Source organism: Tachypleus tridentatus, chromosome 7, assembly GCF_004210375.1.
Source record: "Tachypleus tridentatus isolate NWPU-2018 chromosome 7, ASM421037v1, whole genome shotgun sequence".
Lineage (NCBI taxonomy): Eukaryota > Metazoa > Arthropoda > Merostomata > Xiphosura > Limulidae > Tachypleus > Tachypleus tridentatus.
In genome coordinates this window covers 44,800,088-44,817,715 of record NC_134831.1, presented here as the reverse complement: position 1 = coordinate 44,817,715, position 17,628 = coordinate 44,800,088, and the positions used below count along the sequence as shown (strand labels likewise).

At 34.4% G+C, this 17,628-nt stretch overlaps 1 protein-coding gene across 4 annotated transcripts in view; it reads left to right on the top strand.

The window, feature by feature from the left end:
- The window catches only part of LOC143255562 (sodium/mannose cotransporter SLC5A10-like), a 66,144-nt gene extending 49,911 nt beyond the window's left edge, over window positions 1–16,233 (top strand). For all 4 annotated transcript variants that reach the window (XM_076511404.1, XM_076511407.1, XM_076511406.1 and 1 more), the window contains 4 exons: window positions 6,133–6,301; window positions 6,994–7,215; window positions 7,565–7,763; window positions 15,470–16,233. In XM_076511404.1, the coding sequence (XP_076367519.1) occupies window positions 6,133–6,301; window positions 6,994–7,215; window positions 7,565–7,763; window positions 15,470–15,687 (808 nt within the window). In that variant the 3' untranslated portion in view covers window positions 15,688–16,233. The remainder of the gene's footprint in view (window positions 1–6,132; window positions 6,302–6,993; window positions 7,216–7,564; window positions 7,764–15,469) is intronic.
- Window positions 16,234–17,628: the final 1,395 nt, after the last annotated feature.

Sequence of the window (17,628 nt, the reverse complement as noted above, 5' to 3'; positions counted from 1 at the left end):
TGATAATTTAGAGTTGGAGTACAATCCTGATCGCTTATTGATAATTTAGTTGTGATGTAGAATCCTGAGTGTTTTTTGGTAATTTAGTGGTGGTGTAGAATCTTGAGCGCTTATTGATAATTTACTGTTAGTGTAGAATCCTGAGTGCTTATTCTTAATTTAGTTGTGGTTTAGAATTCTGCGCTCTTTATAATAATTCAGTGGTGTTCTAGAATTCTGAGTGCTAATTGATTAATTAGTGGTGGTGTAGAATCCTGATCTCTTTATAATAATTCAGTGGTGTTCTAGAATCCTGAGTGCTAATTCATCAATTAGTGGTGGTGTAGAATCCAGACAGCTTATTGATAATTTACTGGTGGTGTAGAATCCTCAGTGGATATTGATAATTTAGTTTTGGTCTATAATACTGAGCGCTTATTGATAATTTACTGGTGGACTAGAATAATGAGTTTTTATTGATAATTTAGTATTGGTGTAGAATGCTGAGTGCTTATTGGTAATTTAGAGTTGGAGTACAATCCTGATCGCTTATTGATAACTTAGTTGTGGTGTAGAATCCCGACTGCTTATTGATAATTTCGATGTGGTATAGAAACCTGAGTGCTTGTTGATAATTTTGTGGTGGTTACGAACCGTGAGTGCCTATTTATAACTTCGTAGTGTTGTACAATCCTGAGCGCTAATTGATAATTTTGTGGTTGTGTAGAAACCTGAGTGCTTATTGATAATTTAGAGGTGTTTAGAATCCTGAGTTCTTATTGATAATTTACTGGTGGCCTAGAATACAAAATGCTTATCGATAATTTATTGGTGGTCTAGAATTCTGAGTGCTTATTGGTAATTTAGTGGTAGTCTAGAATGTTTAAAGCTTGTTTATAATTTAGTGGTGGTTTAGAATAATGAGTTTTTATTGATAATTTAGTAATGATATAGAATACTGAGGGATTATTGATAATTTAGTGGTTGTCTAGAACCCTGAATGTTTTTGTGGTAATTTAGTGTTGGTCTATAATCTTGAACGCTTATTATAATTTAGTGGTTCTCTAGAATAATGAGGTTTTATTCATATTTTAGTGGTGCTCTAGAATAATGAGTTTTTATTCATAATTTAGTGGTGGTCTAGAATCCTGAGCGCTTTTTGATAATTTAGTGGTGGTGTAGAATGCTGAGTGTTTATTGATAATTTAGTGGTTTTCTAGAATCGTGAGTAGTTATTGGTAATTTAGTGGTTGTTTAGAATCCTGAGTGCTTATTGGTAAATTAGTGGTGTAGAATCCTGAGCGCTTATTGATAATTTAGTGGTCGTCTAGAATGCTGAGTGCTTATTGATAATTTAGTTGTGGTGTAGAATTCTGTGTGTTTATTGGTAATTAAGTGGTTGACTACAATCCTGAGTGCTTATTGTTTATTTAGTAGAGGTGTAGAATCGTGAGTGTTTTTTGGTAATTTAGTTGTGGTTTAGAATCCTGAGCGCTTATTGATAACTGTTTGGTGGTCTAGAATTCAGAATTCTTATTGATAATTTAGTGGTGGCCTAGAATACAAAATGCTTATTGATAATTTAGTGGTGCTCTAGAATCCTGAGTGCTTGTTGGAAATTTAGTGGTGGTGAAGAATCCTGAGTGTTTATTGGTGAATTAGTGGTGGTCTAGAATCCAGAGTGCTTATTGATAGTTTAGTGGTGTTCTAGAAGTTTGAGTGCTTATTAATAATTTACTGGTTGTGAATAATCCAGAGTGTTTATTGGTAATTTAGTATTGGTGTAGAATCCTAAGTGATTTTGGTAATTTAGTGGTAGTCTAGAATGTTGAAAGATTATTGATAATTTAGTGGTGCTCTAGAATAATGAGTTTACATTGATAATTTAATGGTTGTCTAGAATCGTGAGTGTTTATTGGTAATTTAGTGGTGGTCTAGAATCCTGAGCGGTTATTGATAATTTAGTTGTGGTCTAGAATCGTGAGTAGTTTTTGGTAATTTAGTGGTTGTTTAGAATCCTGAGTGCTTATTGGTAAATTAGTCGTGTAGAATTCTGAGCGCTTATTGATAATTTAGTTGTGGTTTAGAATTCTGAACTCTTTATGATAATTCAGTAGTGTTGTGGAATCCTTAGTGCTAATTGATCAATTATTGGTGGTGTAGAATTCTGACAACTTATTGATAATTTAATGGTGTTGTAGAATCCTCATTGGATATTGATAATTTCGTTGTGGTCTATAATACTGAGGGCTTATTGATAATTTACTGGCGGGCTAGAATAATGAGTTTTTATTGATAATTTAGTGGTGGTGTAGAATCCTGAGTGCTTATTGATAATTTAGTGGTTGTCTAGAATTGTGAGTGCTTATTGGTGATTTAGTGGTTGAGTAGGATCCAAAGTGTTTATTGGAAATTTCGTGGTGGTCTAGAATGCTGAGTGCTTATTGATAATTTGGAGTTGGAGTACAATCCTGATCGCTTATTGATAATTTAGTTGTGATGTAGAATTCTGACTGTTTTTTGGTAATTTAGTGGTGGTATAGAATCATGAACGCTTATTGTGAATTTAGTGGTGGTATAGAAACCTTAGTTTTTATTGCTAATTTAGTCGTGATGTAGAATCCTGAGTGATTATTGATAATTTAGTTGTTGTGTATAATCCTGTGTGTTTATTGGTAATTTAGTGGTTGACTACAATCTTGAGTGCTTATTGGTATTTTAGTAGAGGTGTAGAATCGTGAGAGTTTTTTAATACTTTAGTTGTAGTCTAGAATCCTGAGTTCTTATTGATAATTTAGTGGTGGGCTAGAATACAAAATGCTTATTGATAATTTAGTGGTGGTGTAGAATCCTGAGTGTTTATTGGTGAATTAGTTGTAGTCTTGAATCCAGAATGCTTGTTGATAGTTTATTGGTGTCATAGACGTTTGAGTGCTTATTAATAATTTAGTGGTTGTGAATAATCCTGAGTGTTTATTGGCACTTTAGTGGTTGTCTGGAATCCAGAGTGTTTATTTGTAATTTAGTATTGGTGTAGAATCCTAAGTGATATTGGTAATTTAGTGGTAGTCTAGAATGTTGAAAGCTTATTGATAATTTAGTGGTGTTCTAGAATAATGAGTATTTATTGATAATTTATTGCTGGTGTAAAATTTTGAGATCTTAATGGTAATTGAGTGGTTGTCTAGAATTCTGAGTGCTTATTCATAAGTAGGCGGTGGACAAGAATCCTGAGTGCTTATTGGTTATATAGTGGAGTTGTAGAATCGTGAGTGTTTTTTTTTCTAATTTAGTGGTGGTCTAGAATCCTGAGCGCTTTTTGATAATTTAGTGGTGGTGCAGAAACATGAGTGATTATTGATAGTTTAGTGATGGCCTACTATCCTGAGTGTTTATTGATAATTTAGTGGTTTTCTAGATTCGTGAGTGCTTATTGGTGATTTATTGGTGGTCTGAAATCCTGAGTGCTTATTGATAATTTAGTTGTGGTCTAGAATCCTGAGTAGTTATTTGTAATTTAGTGGTTGTTTAGAATTCTGAGTGCTTATTGATAAATTAGTGGTGGTCTAGAATCCTGAGCGCTTATTGATAATTTACTGTTAGTGTAGAATCCTGAGTGCTTATTCTTAATTTAGTTGTGGTTTAGAATTCTGCGCTCTTTAGAATAATTCAGTGATGTTCTAGAATTCTGAGTGCTAATTGATCAATTAATGGTTGTGTAGAATCCTGACAGCTTATGGATAATTTTCTGGTGGTGTAGAATCCTCAGTGGATATTGGTAATTTAGTTGTGGTCTATAATACTGAGGGCTTATTGATAATTTACTGGTGGTCTAGATTAATAAGTTTTTATTGATAATTTAGTAATGATATAGAATCCTGAGTGATTATTGATAATTTAGTAATGATATAGAATCCTGAGTGATTATTGATAATTTAGTAATGATATAGAATCCTGAGTGATTATTGATAATTTAGTAATGATATAGAATCCTGAATGTTTTTTTGGTAATTTAGTGTTGGTTTATGATCTTGAACGCTGATTGATAATTTAGTGGTGCTATAGAATAATGAGGTTTTATTGATATTTTAGTGGTACTCTAGAATAATGAGTTTTTATTGATAATTTAGTGGTTGTCTAGAATCGTGAGTGCTCATTGGTAATTTAGTGGTGGTCTAGAATCCTGAGCGCTTATTGATAATTTAGTGGTGGTGTAGAATCTTGAGAGTTTATTGATAATTTAATGGTGGTGTAGAAACATGTGTGATTATTGATAGTTTAGTGATGGCCTACTATCCTCAGTGTTTATTGCTAATTTAGTGGTGGTGTAGTATCCTGAGTGTTTATTGATAATTTAGTGGTTTTCTAGAATCGTGAGTCGTTATTTGTAATTTAGTGGTGGTCTAAAATCCTGAGCGCTTATTGATAATTTAGTTGTGGTCTAGAATCCTGAGTTTTTATTGATAATTTTGTGGTGGTATGAAATCCTGAGTTCTTATTGATAATTTAGTTGTTGTCTGGAATTGTGAGTGCTTATTGATAATTTAGTGGTGGTTTAGAATCCTGAGCGCTTATTGATAATTTACTCTTTGATAATTTACTGGTGGTCTAGAATTTTGAGTGCTTATTGATAATTTATTGGTTGTCTAGAATTCAGGGTGCTTATTCATAGTTTAGTAGTTGTCTATAACCCTGACTGATTATTGGTAATTATGTGGTTTTGTAATTTAGTTTTGATCTGAAATCTTGAACGCTAATTGATAATTTAGTGGTGGCCAAGAATAATTAGTTTTTATTGATAATTTAGTGGTAGTGTAGAATCTTGAGCGTTTATTGGAAATTTATTTGTGGTTTAGAATCCTGATCACTTATTGATAATTTAGTGATATTGTAGAATCCTAAATACTTATTGATAATTTAGTGATGGTGTTGAATCCTAAATGCTTATTTGTAATTTAGTGGTTGTCTAGAATTTTGAGTGCATATTGAGAATAGCTGGTGGTCTAGAATCCTGAGTGTTTATTGCTAATTTAGTTTTGTTGTAGAATCCTGAGTGATTTTTGGTAATTTAGTGGTGGTCTAGAATCTTGAACGCTTATTGATAATTTAGTGGTGCTCTAGAATAATGAGTTTTTATTGATTATTTAGTGGTGGTATAGAATCCTAAATGCTTATTGGTAATTTAGTGGTTGTCTAGAATCCTGAGCGCTTATTTATAATTTACTGGTTGTCTAGAACCCTGGGTTTTTATTGATAATTTTGTGGTGGTATGAAATCCTGAGTTCTTATTGATAATTTAGTTGTTTGGAATTGTGAGTGCTTATTGGTAATTTAATTGTGGTGTAGAATCCTGAGTGTGTATTGATAATTTAGAGTTGGCGTATAATTTTGATCGCATGTTGATAATTTAGTGGTGGTGTAGAATCCTGAGTGCATATTGATAATTTCTGGTGGTCTAGAATCCTGAGTGCTCATTGATAGTTGAGTGGTGGTCTAGAAACCTGAGTGATTATTGGTAATGTAGTGGTGTTCTAGAATAATGAGTGTTTATTGGTAATTTAGTGGTGGTCTAGAATCTTGAACGCTTATTGATAATTTAGTGGTGCTCTAGAAAAATAAGTTTTTATTGATAATTTAGTGGTGTTCTAGAACTTTGAGTTTTTATTGGCAATTTAGTAGTGATGTAGAATCCTGAGTGCTTATTGATAATTTAGTGGTGGTGTAGAATTCTGAGTGGTTGTTGATAATTTTTTATAATAGTCAAGTTTCAAATTTTTCCTTTTACCAAAATCTTACTTTCTAGATGATAATAAAATAATATTTGAAATTTGGAAAGCACGTTACCTTCAAATGGATTGAATACCATAGATTCTGAACTCTCGAGCTGTAAATGCGTCCTCTACAAGATGATTCTACCGAAATACTTGCTCCTTTCCCTGCTACCCAACAATTTTACTTCGCCCTTGGTTGAGAGAGACTTCTTGTGTTAATCAGTTGAAATATAGTTTTATTGCTTGTTTTTGTATCTTCTGTTTGTGATACGATTGGACGTTGCCACAATAATTCATATTACTGTACGTCAGCCAATAATTTCAATAAAGATGTCTTCTTTTTTTCTTTTTCTTTTTTTTATTATTCCTATTGAAATTACAGTGTGTTTGTCTTGCTCATGACGGCAATTAGTATACTTTGGATTCCAATAGTACAGTCTTCACACGGCAGTCAACTGTTTCAATATACGCAAAGTGTGACCAGCTGTTTAGCGCCCCCTGTTGCAGCAGTCTTCATCCTGGCTATGTTTTGGGAAAGAATCAATGAACCGGTATGTTTGTTTTTTCTACTTGATAATGCGATTGACCTCAAAACGTGAGACACTTATTTTTTTGTTAGAATAGCAGAGTCAAAACTTCAATGCAAATATATATTTTTTCTTTTTTTAAATCCTGGAATTTTATATTTAGCTATGAATGTAATACATAAAACTGTCAGTATTACATAAAGCATGAAGCCAAGTGAAGCGCTTCATAATTTCTTGAATATGAAGAACATATTGTTTTAGTGGTTGTTTTTAGAATAAATCTAGTAATTTAAAATTTAAGTATCCTGAATAACATTTTTATTTACTTCATTTTTGACTGGTCTATAAAGGATATTCAGTAAAAATGATGTATTATTGTGAAGCATTGTAGATTATGGAAAGTTAGAAATCAAGTGAAATTGTTGTATTAGTGTCTACTCTGAGATTAGATTTATCAGACGACAGCGGTTAGGTTAAATTATAGACCTTGTAGTTGAAATATTCATAAAACGACTTTCGTTTTGTTACAAAAACTTGCGCTGTTAGTTTTGCCGAATGCGTTAAACCATTATAACAATAACTTATTCAGTTTTTGTGCTAGTTGATTTGTTAACAGGAGTATATTGCTTGTATAAAGAGGCTGTTTGCTAAATGTATTTTCTTATTATGTTTGTCACATGTTGTTGTTGGTTTTTTTCTCCATGGATTCTCAACAGGGTGCCTTCTGGGGCTTGATGGCAGGCCAGGTAATAGGAATCATTCGTTTTGTATTAGAATTTGTGCACCAACCACCACCCTGCAGTAGCAGTCAATTAGACACTCGGCCTGAGATTATCTCCAAGCTACATTATCTTCACTTCGCTTGTATTCAGTTTCTTTTCACAGCGTTTTGCACCGTAGCTTTCAGTCTTCTGACGAAACCTATCGATAAAAAACATGTAAGTTTTGAAGGATAAGTAAATTTGAAACCGAAAATATATGGGTTTGTGCTTACGTGGGAAGCTTTTTAAATTCTATTCAACTATGTGAAAATTAAATTAGGAGTATTGAAGTATGAACAATGACGTCATAATGTGTGAAACTTCTCTAAACTCTGCAAAGAAAGGATATTTCATTTCTCAATCTCTAATCTCAGTATATATATTAACGTTTTGTGTGTGCATTCTTTCATTTTTTTATAAACATTGTTCAGTTTCATTATTTGTTTCAGATATTCGTGTTTTGAAATCGTCACTTAAAATTCTTAAATATGTTTTTGGGCAAAAGTTGATTTTTTTTTCTTAACAGTTGTACCGACTAACGTTTTGGACAAGATTCAGCGACAAGCGAGGAATAAACATAGATAAAACCAAACACGAACATGAAATTCAGCCCTCTGCTAAGTACCAGTCAAACAGTCAGGTTATAGCTCTAGAAAGTAGGAACGATCTTAACCAAAAAAGACTGCAATCCAATGAAGACTTAGAGAAAAGCTTATTTTCTAAAGGTGATTTGATTTCATGGTTGTACTGGGTTTTATTGTGATGTACGTCATTTTACTTCCATACTTGGTCATTAGAACTGAGCTGTTTTTAGTTTAACTGATGATAAAGCTACATTTGCCTTCAAGTGGGTCAGCGGAAAATTTATGTTGTTGCACCGCTAAAATTCCGGATTTGATTTCCCATCTCAGAGCGCAGATAGCTATATATGTAGTTTATTTACGTTAAAATAAAAGTACAATGTACATTATCGATATACATATGGAAATAAATTTATAATAACTCGTTTTACTGATTCTGTAGAAACACGGAGTATATAACACATCGCTTCTTCTTCCTTAAAATCCCCCGACCCCCACCCGTGGCACAACGGTATACCTACGGACTTACACCGATAGAAACCGGATTTCGATACTCGTGGTGAGCAGAGCACAGATAGCCGCTTGTGTAGCTTTGTGCCTAGCTTCAAACAAACATCTTTAAGGCCAAACCTTGTTGTTATTGATACCGATTTGAATCCTGTGAACGATGTTCTTAAATGAAACTAAATTCAAGAACTCCAAATATTTGTGAAAGAAACATCTCTGAAACAGTTCGTTTCAGCAACATTTTATATACATATTTACGAACAATGAACAATAAACAGACTAGGAATTATTTTTAAATGTAAGATTGTGTGGTTGAAGAAAAAGCATCTAGCAAGAAAAGATGGATAATTGATAACGTTTAATGAAGAACGACATTGCTTTGTCTGAAAAAATAAAAGTACAAAATTGTCAACACTTTGAGGTCGAAATGAAATGGAAGGTAAAAATTACATAAGAAAACTATGCCTTATCACAAATTATGAAATCAGCAGTAAGCTTTGATTAACGTGGCGTCTTCTTCCTATATACATTTACAATGTAAGTTTGAACGTCATTTGAACTTTGATTTTAAGTTTTAACACAGTGCATCAAGTCCGATATAAGAATACAAGACACCAGACCTACAATTCCATGCCCCCATTGGTACAGCGGTATACCTACGGACTTTAAACGCTAGAAACCGGATTCAATACCCGTGATGGGCATACCACAGATAGCCCATTGTGTAGCTTTGTGCGTAATACAAAACAACAGTTTCGTGGTTTTAAAAGTAGTCGAATTTTTATTGTTGTTGTATACTTTATTCAAATTTCATTTTCTCTTGTTGCTTTTTGTCCTTATTTGGGCTTCGTGCTTCTGTCGTTGTCAAACTGAGTTCGTTGCAACCACATCGCACAAAACTAATCTCAAATAATGTATGACTCAATGGAGTATGAAAAATTTCTATTCTTCTGTGGTCAAAGAAAGGATCAAGGGAGCATAATCCATTTCGCCCTTCAAATGTTTTACTGTATCGAGGCATAAACGACAGAAAGCTCTGTAGAGGCATCAGTAATAAATAGACATTTTTTAAGTGCCTAGGCCCAGCAGGACAAATTGGTTACGACGCTTTACTCGTAATCTGAGAGTCGCGAATTCGAATTCTCGTCTAACCAAACACGCTTGCCCTTTCAGCCGTGGGAATGCTATAATGTTACAGTCAATCCCACTATTCGTTGATAAAAGAGTAACACAAGAGCTGTCGGTCGGTGGTGATGACTAGCTGCCTTCCCTCGCTGCTAAATTAATAATGACTGACGCAGATAGCCCTCGTGTAGCTTTGCACATAATTCAAAACAAAACAAACCAACCTTAAGTGCCAGGTCTTACAGCAGTCATTTACCTATTTGGTGTGTCTTCGATCTCACCCCATATAGAAATGTAACCCATTGGCAAGAATATCAAAAAGTACTAAATATCTAATAACTTTCAATATAAATCAAACAGCCGCAAATCAACCTGAAATAAACAAGTATTGTCAAATAGTCACGGAGTGTCTTCAAGAGGCCGCCAAACAAACAATATCACCACATCAATACAAAATAAGAAACAATACATGGAAACCACATTCGCAACTAATAACGCAACAAGAAAACACCCATCACTATAGTACCGAAACCTTCAAACAACACTTACAAAACAAATCATGAACTAGTCATGAGCAGACATTTTTAAAATGAACAAAATAAAAGCTACTTTTTTACCAACGAATAGAAGGATTGACCGTAACAATATAACACCCCACGGTTGAAAGGACTAGCATGTTTGGTGTGAGGAGGATTCAAACCCACGACTTTCAAATTACGAGCTTAGCGCCTTAACCACCTGGCCATACTGTTTGCTGTATGTAACTCCTTCATACCAGGTCTAACTGGTCCATTATTTTGCATTTGGGACATGTCAGATGGACAACCTACTCCAAGATTCGACCTAGGCATAGTTGATTTTCCACTGCTATTAGCCCAATATATTTTCCAGTTCTTCATCAGAAGCATCTATGCTGCCTCTTTGGTTCAATAGTCTATAACCCTGTTTCGGTTCTTCAGGTACGACTATTTCGTTTACAATCCTTTGGCACACCTTGCTTTGTTCAACTGTCCACCTTGATAGATTCATATTCCTGGAAATCCTGTGATTGACGCGTATTTTTTTTTTTAAATCTGATATTCTTTTTCTCAATAATAGACTTGATATATCTGCACATGTATACTAAAGACCAACTTCATGTACCAATCAACAACAGTAAAAAATATCGTTTAATGATAATCGCGACCTCTTGACCTACAAACGTGAAGAACAATCTCGCAATTAGTATTGAAGTGTAAAATAAAAGCGACGAAGACAGCTTGTTACACAGCAAGCCCTTGTTTACCAAAAACCGGTCTGAGAGGTTTATTTAACAACTTAACAACGATTCTGAGAAAAGCAGGCCTATGTTACTTTTTCTTTTGCGGGGGGAGCTGTATACTATTGTCATTTCTCAGGCAAAGCATAATATTTATAGCTTTCAGTCTTAATTAGTTACAGATATAGAGCTGTCAAATACAAAATGAGACCCATCTTGACACGCCTACCTGTTAAACCTCCCTTTCAGAACTTCCCAATAGTTTTCTCTAACTTTTAATCTTGTATTATCAATACCAATAAAAAATCAAGGGTTCTTTGTTTCAACGGTGTATTATTCTATTTTTCTTTTCTTTTTTTCTCTCAATAGACAACATGTAGTTTCGGTTTCTTTTTTACTTTAGTTTTTAAGGGAACATAACGACCCGCTTAGCTAAATTCAGTGGGTCGCAGAATATTTCAAATTGTCAAGGGAAAACAGCGATAACGGCGTCTGTCAGACACTGCGCGAACAACTAGCTTTAGGTAGCTCACAGTTTTAACATTAGATTGAGCTACATTCCTTTCGATGATGTTCTCGAAAGTTTGATATGCTTTTGTTTACTCGCACTTTAGGCTACGCCAGTAATTTTTCGTGCTTTCTCGTTTCTTAGATTTTTTATACAAATATCTGTTGACTTTCTGGGTCCGTCAGTAATTGAAATACCCGAAGGGTGTTGTGATCGAGTGTCTGCGAGGTCTAGCGGAGTTCGTTGAATTATTTTGTTGACTTTTAGTCCTTGTGCATAAAAATTCAAAGATTTTTCAACATTAATAAGAAGTGTAGGAATGAAGAAAATGATGGCGAACTACAGACCAGTAGTAAAGTTGTGAAGTAATGGAAATATTAAGATATTAAAGCCAATGAACATAAAGAAAAAATATGCATTTTCCGTTGTTAGACGCAACCACTTATTTAAATGGAGCTTCGAAAGATGACAATAAGAAAAGGAAAAATAAAAATAAACTTTTTTAGCATTTTATAGGAAAAATGTGAACACTATGAAATTAGCCTAAATACTAGCTGGTCAAAAGTTTAAGACCTTACCAAAAAGAAGTCCTAAACAGGGTAGAAAATGCCCAACAAGAGGTCTCATTAGTGAGTTGCACGGTCTTCATTACGAATAACTGCAAGCATTCACTTTGGCATGGTCGATATAAACGTTTGCAGAAGGCTGGCTGGAATGTTACTCCAAGTGGTGAAGATGGCTTCACGAAGATCATGCACTGTTTGGAATTGACGTCCATTTCTATAGACTTCTCTTGCCATCCACCCCAAACATTTTCAATGGGGTTCAGCTTGGGCAAACACGTTGGATGGTCCAAAAGAATCACGTTATTCGCCATGAAAACGTCCTTTGTCCTGCGGGCATTGTGGATTGCAGCGTTATCCTGCTGAAAGATCCAGTCATTTTCCCACAAGCGAGGGCCTTCAGTCAATATGGATGGTCTCTCCAACATGCCAATGTAGCCAGCTGCTGTTTGGCCCCTGTATAACCTGAAGCTCCATTGTTCCATGGAAAGAGAAAGCACCCCAGATCATAATGGAACCTCCTCCACTGTGTCGTGTAGAAAATGTCTCCGGTGGGATATTCTTATCGTGCCAGTAACGTTGGAAGCCATCTGGACCATCCAGGTTAAATATTTCTCATCGGAGAACAAAACTTTCCTCTACTTTTCTATGTCCCATGTTTGGTGTTTATCAGCAAAGTTTAACCGAGTTGTTTCGTGGTGTGGAAGGAGACGTGGCCTTTGAAGACGTTTACGGTTTTTAAAACCTATCTCTCGTAGATGCCGTCTTATTGTTCTTGAGCTGCATTCTGCGTCCATAAAGGCTTTACTCTAATTCGACGATCGGCTGGTGTCTTGTCGGATAACCGGTCGAATCCTCCTGCTCAACGCCGGCGAAATTTTCTTGGGCCGACCACTTGAAATTCTTGTTCTGTATCCCTTAAGGTCTTTTAAGAAATTTACAACAGCAGTTTTACTACGCCCAGTCTCACCAGCGATGGCACGTTGAGAGAGACCTTTCTTTTGCAGCTCGACAATTCTGACACGTTGAAACTCTGTCAACTTTTTAGCTTTTGCCATGAGTTTACCCAAAGTAACACAGGAGATGTCAGTGGGAGACGTTGACAACGCTAATGCTTGAACACAAATGACTAAATTTCGTTACGTGTTTACCGTTAACGCTTCGTTTTCTTAAACTTTTCACCAGCTAGTATTTAGGCTAATTCCATAGTGTTCACATTTTCCCTGTTAAATGCTAAAAACGTTTGTATTTTTTATTTTCCCTTTTCTTATTTTCATCTTTTGAAGCTCTACTCAAGTAAATGGTTGAGTCTAACAACGCAAAATGGATATTTTTTTTTTATGTTCATTGACCTTAAAATTTTGGTCAGCAATGTACATCTTTACACTCATCTACATAGGTAGTTACCTTTTCAAAGAACGTTAAAATATTTCTAGCATAATTTTTTCTTAAGGAAACTATGTTGACTATCCAATAAAATTCGAAACTTTATTAAATGATTTTGCAGCCTTTTAACAACTTTCCCACAAGTGATGTAAAACTAATGGGTCTACAATTACTGAGATAATTATTATCAACTTTTTTAAAAAAGAAATGACATTAACTCACTTCCAATTCTCTGGTACCTGTACACTGTTGAAGGACTGACAAAAATAGTAATAAGTGGATAACATATCCAATCTTTAACCTCCTATAAAACAATTAAAGAATCATTTGGCTCAGGAGCCTTATACTTTTTTAAGTTTCCGATTTGTCTTCACTACCTCACAAATCAAGACAGCCATTTTGTTTGATCTCGTTTTCATTTATCAGGTGTTGAAGATGTGAAATGTTGCATACATTTTCATCAGTAGAAACTGAAAAAAAATAATAACCCAGCCATCTTATAATGATCAGATACTAGCCCTCCCCTATCATCTCTAAAGGGTCCTACTACAATTACAATATTTGATTTACCCCTAATGTATTTAAAATAAACAATTTCTATTAATTTTTAAATTTCCAGCAAACGTTTTCTCGTACATCCTTGTTGTTGGTGTCCTAATTTTCTGTTTTCCCAATTTCCTTGATCTGATATAATCTTCTAAATTTCCCGTCATACTATTAGTTTAAAATAATTAAATCTGTGTATGATCCTTTTCTTTAATTTTACCTCTTAAATTCTTTCTTAGCAAACTTGTTTTTTGCTTGTAGTCACCATTTTCTTTCTCTAAGGAAAATGCTTGCCTTAGAAACTGTCTACATCTCATCAGTGTCTTCAAATAACTCAGCTACTTAATTCACAATAAATCTGGTTAAACCCCTTCAAAATTTGACTTGTTGAATTTTGTAACTAAAATATCATTATTCTTTATTTCCAAATACAACAATAATCACTTGTATTTAGATATTCCACGATTTCTGCACTCTCGATTGTTTCTATACCTGAAGTTAACAATAAATTTAAAATAACATTGTTTCTAGCAGGATCCTTGATTAATTGTCGAAGAAACTTATCTTGAACAGTTTCTAAAAATCTTTCTCCCTCATGCTTTGGCACTATCATTTCCAAATCTATATGCGTTGAATTAAAATCACCCAAAATTATAACTTCTTTAACAGTTGAGAGCGTTATGATATGACGGTCAATCCCATTATTCGTTGGTAAAGAGTAGCCCAAAAGTTGGCGGTGGGTGGTGATGACTAGCTGCCTTTCGTCTAGTCTTACGCTGCAAAATTAGGGATGGCTAGCGCAGATAATCCTTGTGTAGCTTTGCGTGAAATTCAAAAACAAAACTATAATAGTTGATAACCAACATAAGGAAAAAGCATATGAAGAAATCTTCCATCTCTAAAATAGAAGAGTATAATTCAACAAAAGAAGTATTTATTTAAAATTATCATTCACGGCAAACAAGCTTTGAAAAAAAAACACAGCTCAAAATTTTATTGTGCAACATTTATCAGTAAATAGATCTTCGAATCATTCTTTAACATATCATCAGAATAAGAAACATTTTGGTATTAAAAAAAGAAAACAAATCACGTACCCCCGCAGTACAGAAGTAAGTCTACAGATTTACAACGCTAAAATTAGGGGTTCGATTCTTCTTGGTTGGCTCAGGAGATAGCCTGATGTGGCTTAGCTATAAGAAAAAACAACACACGCACAAACAACCAACTGAAACATTACTTACATGTTTGGCTGTTTCAGAGTATATAAAGGATTTACTTCACGAAGCTGTATGTATCAAAAGACAGCGATATTCGGTGCTGAGAAACATAACCACGCGTTATGTGTAAAAAACTTTAACTACAAAAGATTTTAAACCGGAACTAAACAGACTATAAGTTATACATAATGTAATGTATGTGTGATGCTTCAAAGTTAAATGTTTTGGCATATTGCTTCCACGGTTTCCTGGTGGTCAGCGATAAATCTGAGGGCTTATAATGATCAAAAATCAAGTTTCCACACTCGCAGCAAGGATGGTAGCTTACTGCGCTGCTTGCATTTATTAAAATGCAACTCACCCCAGTTTTATATGTATGAAACAAAACATTCATCTTTAGCAATCTCACGATCGATCAAAGCCTAAATTTAATGATGCTGTTCCCATGAGACCTCATGACATGCACATTGAAGAGTGGTTGGAGAAACCTAGTGCAGTACAGTTATCCGTCAGCGGTTTACAAATTTAAAAGGCTAAAATCTAGAGTTCAATACCCCGCTAAACAAAAACTGTCAGCCAGTTATGCTTAACTAAATTAGGTATTGAATTTTAGTTTGTACTAATTTTCAAGTTTTTTAATGTTCTGTAACCGTTATTCCATAAACTGAATTTTTATATAGGAAATTACATAAATATATATAAAGAATGACATTTTCATTCAAAACTCCTAATTACAGGTATTCCGTCCTGGAGAAAAGTTCTAAAACTGACATGTGGAATCGGTCAAAATCCGGAAGATAAAGGTAATCAAAAACCAGCATGGTTGATCTTTGAAGAGGAAATCCAAAGTAACACAGTGATTACGAAGGAGCCTATTTTTTGGAAACGAGTTTGTAACTTCAATGCGTTGTGTCTACTCGTTGTCGGCATTTTTATCTTTAGTTTCTATGCTTGACTCAAAACACACGTATAGAACGTGCTTAATTTGTATGTTAATCAAACTACTTGGAAAAAAAAACTTAGTGTGACCGTCCCTACTAACATTCTGGTTTAGCATTTTATTGGATCTATCGTAATGTTCAATGATTTCTGACATAAAAAATCTTCAATTTAAAGATTTTTGTTAGTGAAGAAATGTTTCATAGTATTTTTTAACCATACATAATGAACAGAGGTTTCATGAACAAATAATTTTCTAGCATTGTTATTTACCTTGCATAATACCAGGTTTCCTTTAATTACTTGTCTAAAATTGGTCAGAAATTTGAAATGTAATAGTAAGTGAAACGGCTGATCAGACATTTAGTAGAATAAATACATTTCAACTTAATAGACAAGTAAAGGGGCACTCTCCTCTGTACGTTTGTATTAGTTTAAACTCAAATTAAAAAACTGAGTAATATTCTCTATAATGTGGTTTTAGTGTTGCTCATAAGTAAAGTAAAACATGTATATTTCTTCCAAAATAATTACATTAAATATTATTTTATATCAAACAAAATTCTTTAAGAGACCGTTACTATCACGAAAGTAACTACAGTGTCCTGCAAGAGTACTAATTCTCCTGAAAGTATCCAAATGTGGTGCACCAACCCTCCATAGCAGCTCAGCGACATATGTGCAGACATACAACGCTATAAAAATGGTTTCGATACCCGTGGTAGTTAAAGTACATATAGCCCATTGTGTAGGTTTGTGCTTAACTTTAAAAAAACAAACAAATTTCTTGCCCTCTAAGTGTGGTATCAAGAAACGTTCAAATGATATTTTATATTTACAATTTACTCTTAACTGAGATAGCTAAAAACAAGGCCTGGCATGGCTACGAGGTTAAGGCACTCGAATCGTAATCTGAGGGTTGCGGGTTCGAATCCTCGTCACACCAAACATGCTCGCCCTTTCAGCCGTAGGGACGTTATAATGTGCGGTCAATCTTTTTATTCGTTGGTAAAAGAGTAGCAGTTGGCGGTGGGTGGTAATGACTAGCTGCCTTCCCTCTAGTCTTACACTATTAAATTAGGGACGCATAGCAAAGATAGCCCTCGTGTAGCTTTGCGTAAAATTCAAAAACAAGCAAACAAGCAAGCTAAAAACAAAAAATGCTGATATTATATGAGTAAGCTAGATATCCAAAGAAAATCACAACATAAGTATTCAACTCGTTTGTTACAGTAACCACAAACCAGTTCAGGTTCGAAAGGTTAGTTCGAATGGTCAGAAAATTATTGTAATGGTATTTGTCTGTCTGTAAATCCAAATGGTTTATCTTGACTCTAGAGTAAATAGATCTTTTCAAGCTACAACTTATATATTAATACGACAAACCAACCATGAAGAACGAAGAGCTTCCCAAACAAGTCAGGATTAAAGTGGTAGAGAAGCACAGATCAGAATAAGGTTACAAAAAATTTTAAAGTCGTTGATTATTCCTTTGATTACGGTGAAGTCCATCATTAAAAAATGGAATATGCTTCATACTACCAAGTCACTACCTACATCAGGCCATTCCCAAACTAAGCAGCCTAGCAAACATGAAACTGGTTATGGATGCCACTATGAAGTCAAAAATTACTTTGAAAGATTTGTAAAGTTCCTTGATTGAGATGGAAGTGAGGGTTCATACATCAACAGTATCTTATTCCCTACACAAAGCTGGCCTATATGGACGAGTGGCAAGAAAGAAGGCGTTACTAAAAAGAATCATCTTAAATTTAATATGAAGTTTGTGATAAAGCATGTATATGATATTGTAGACATGTGACAGAAGATGTTGTGGTCAGATGAGACAAAAATTGAGATTTTTTTGGTCGAAATTCAAAGCCCATCACAGCATATCATCCAGTAAATACCCTTCCAACTGTCAAGCATGATGGTTGCAACATCATAATAAAGGGAT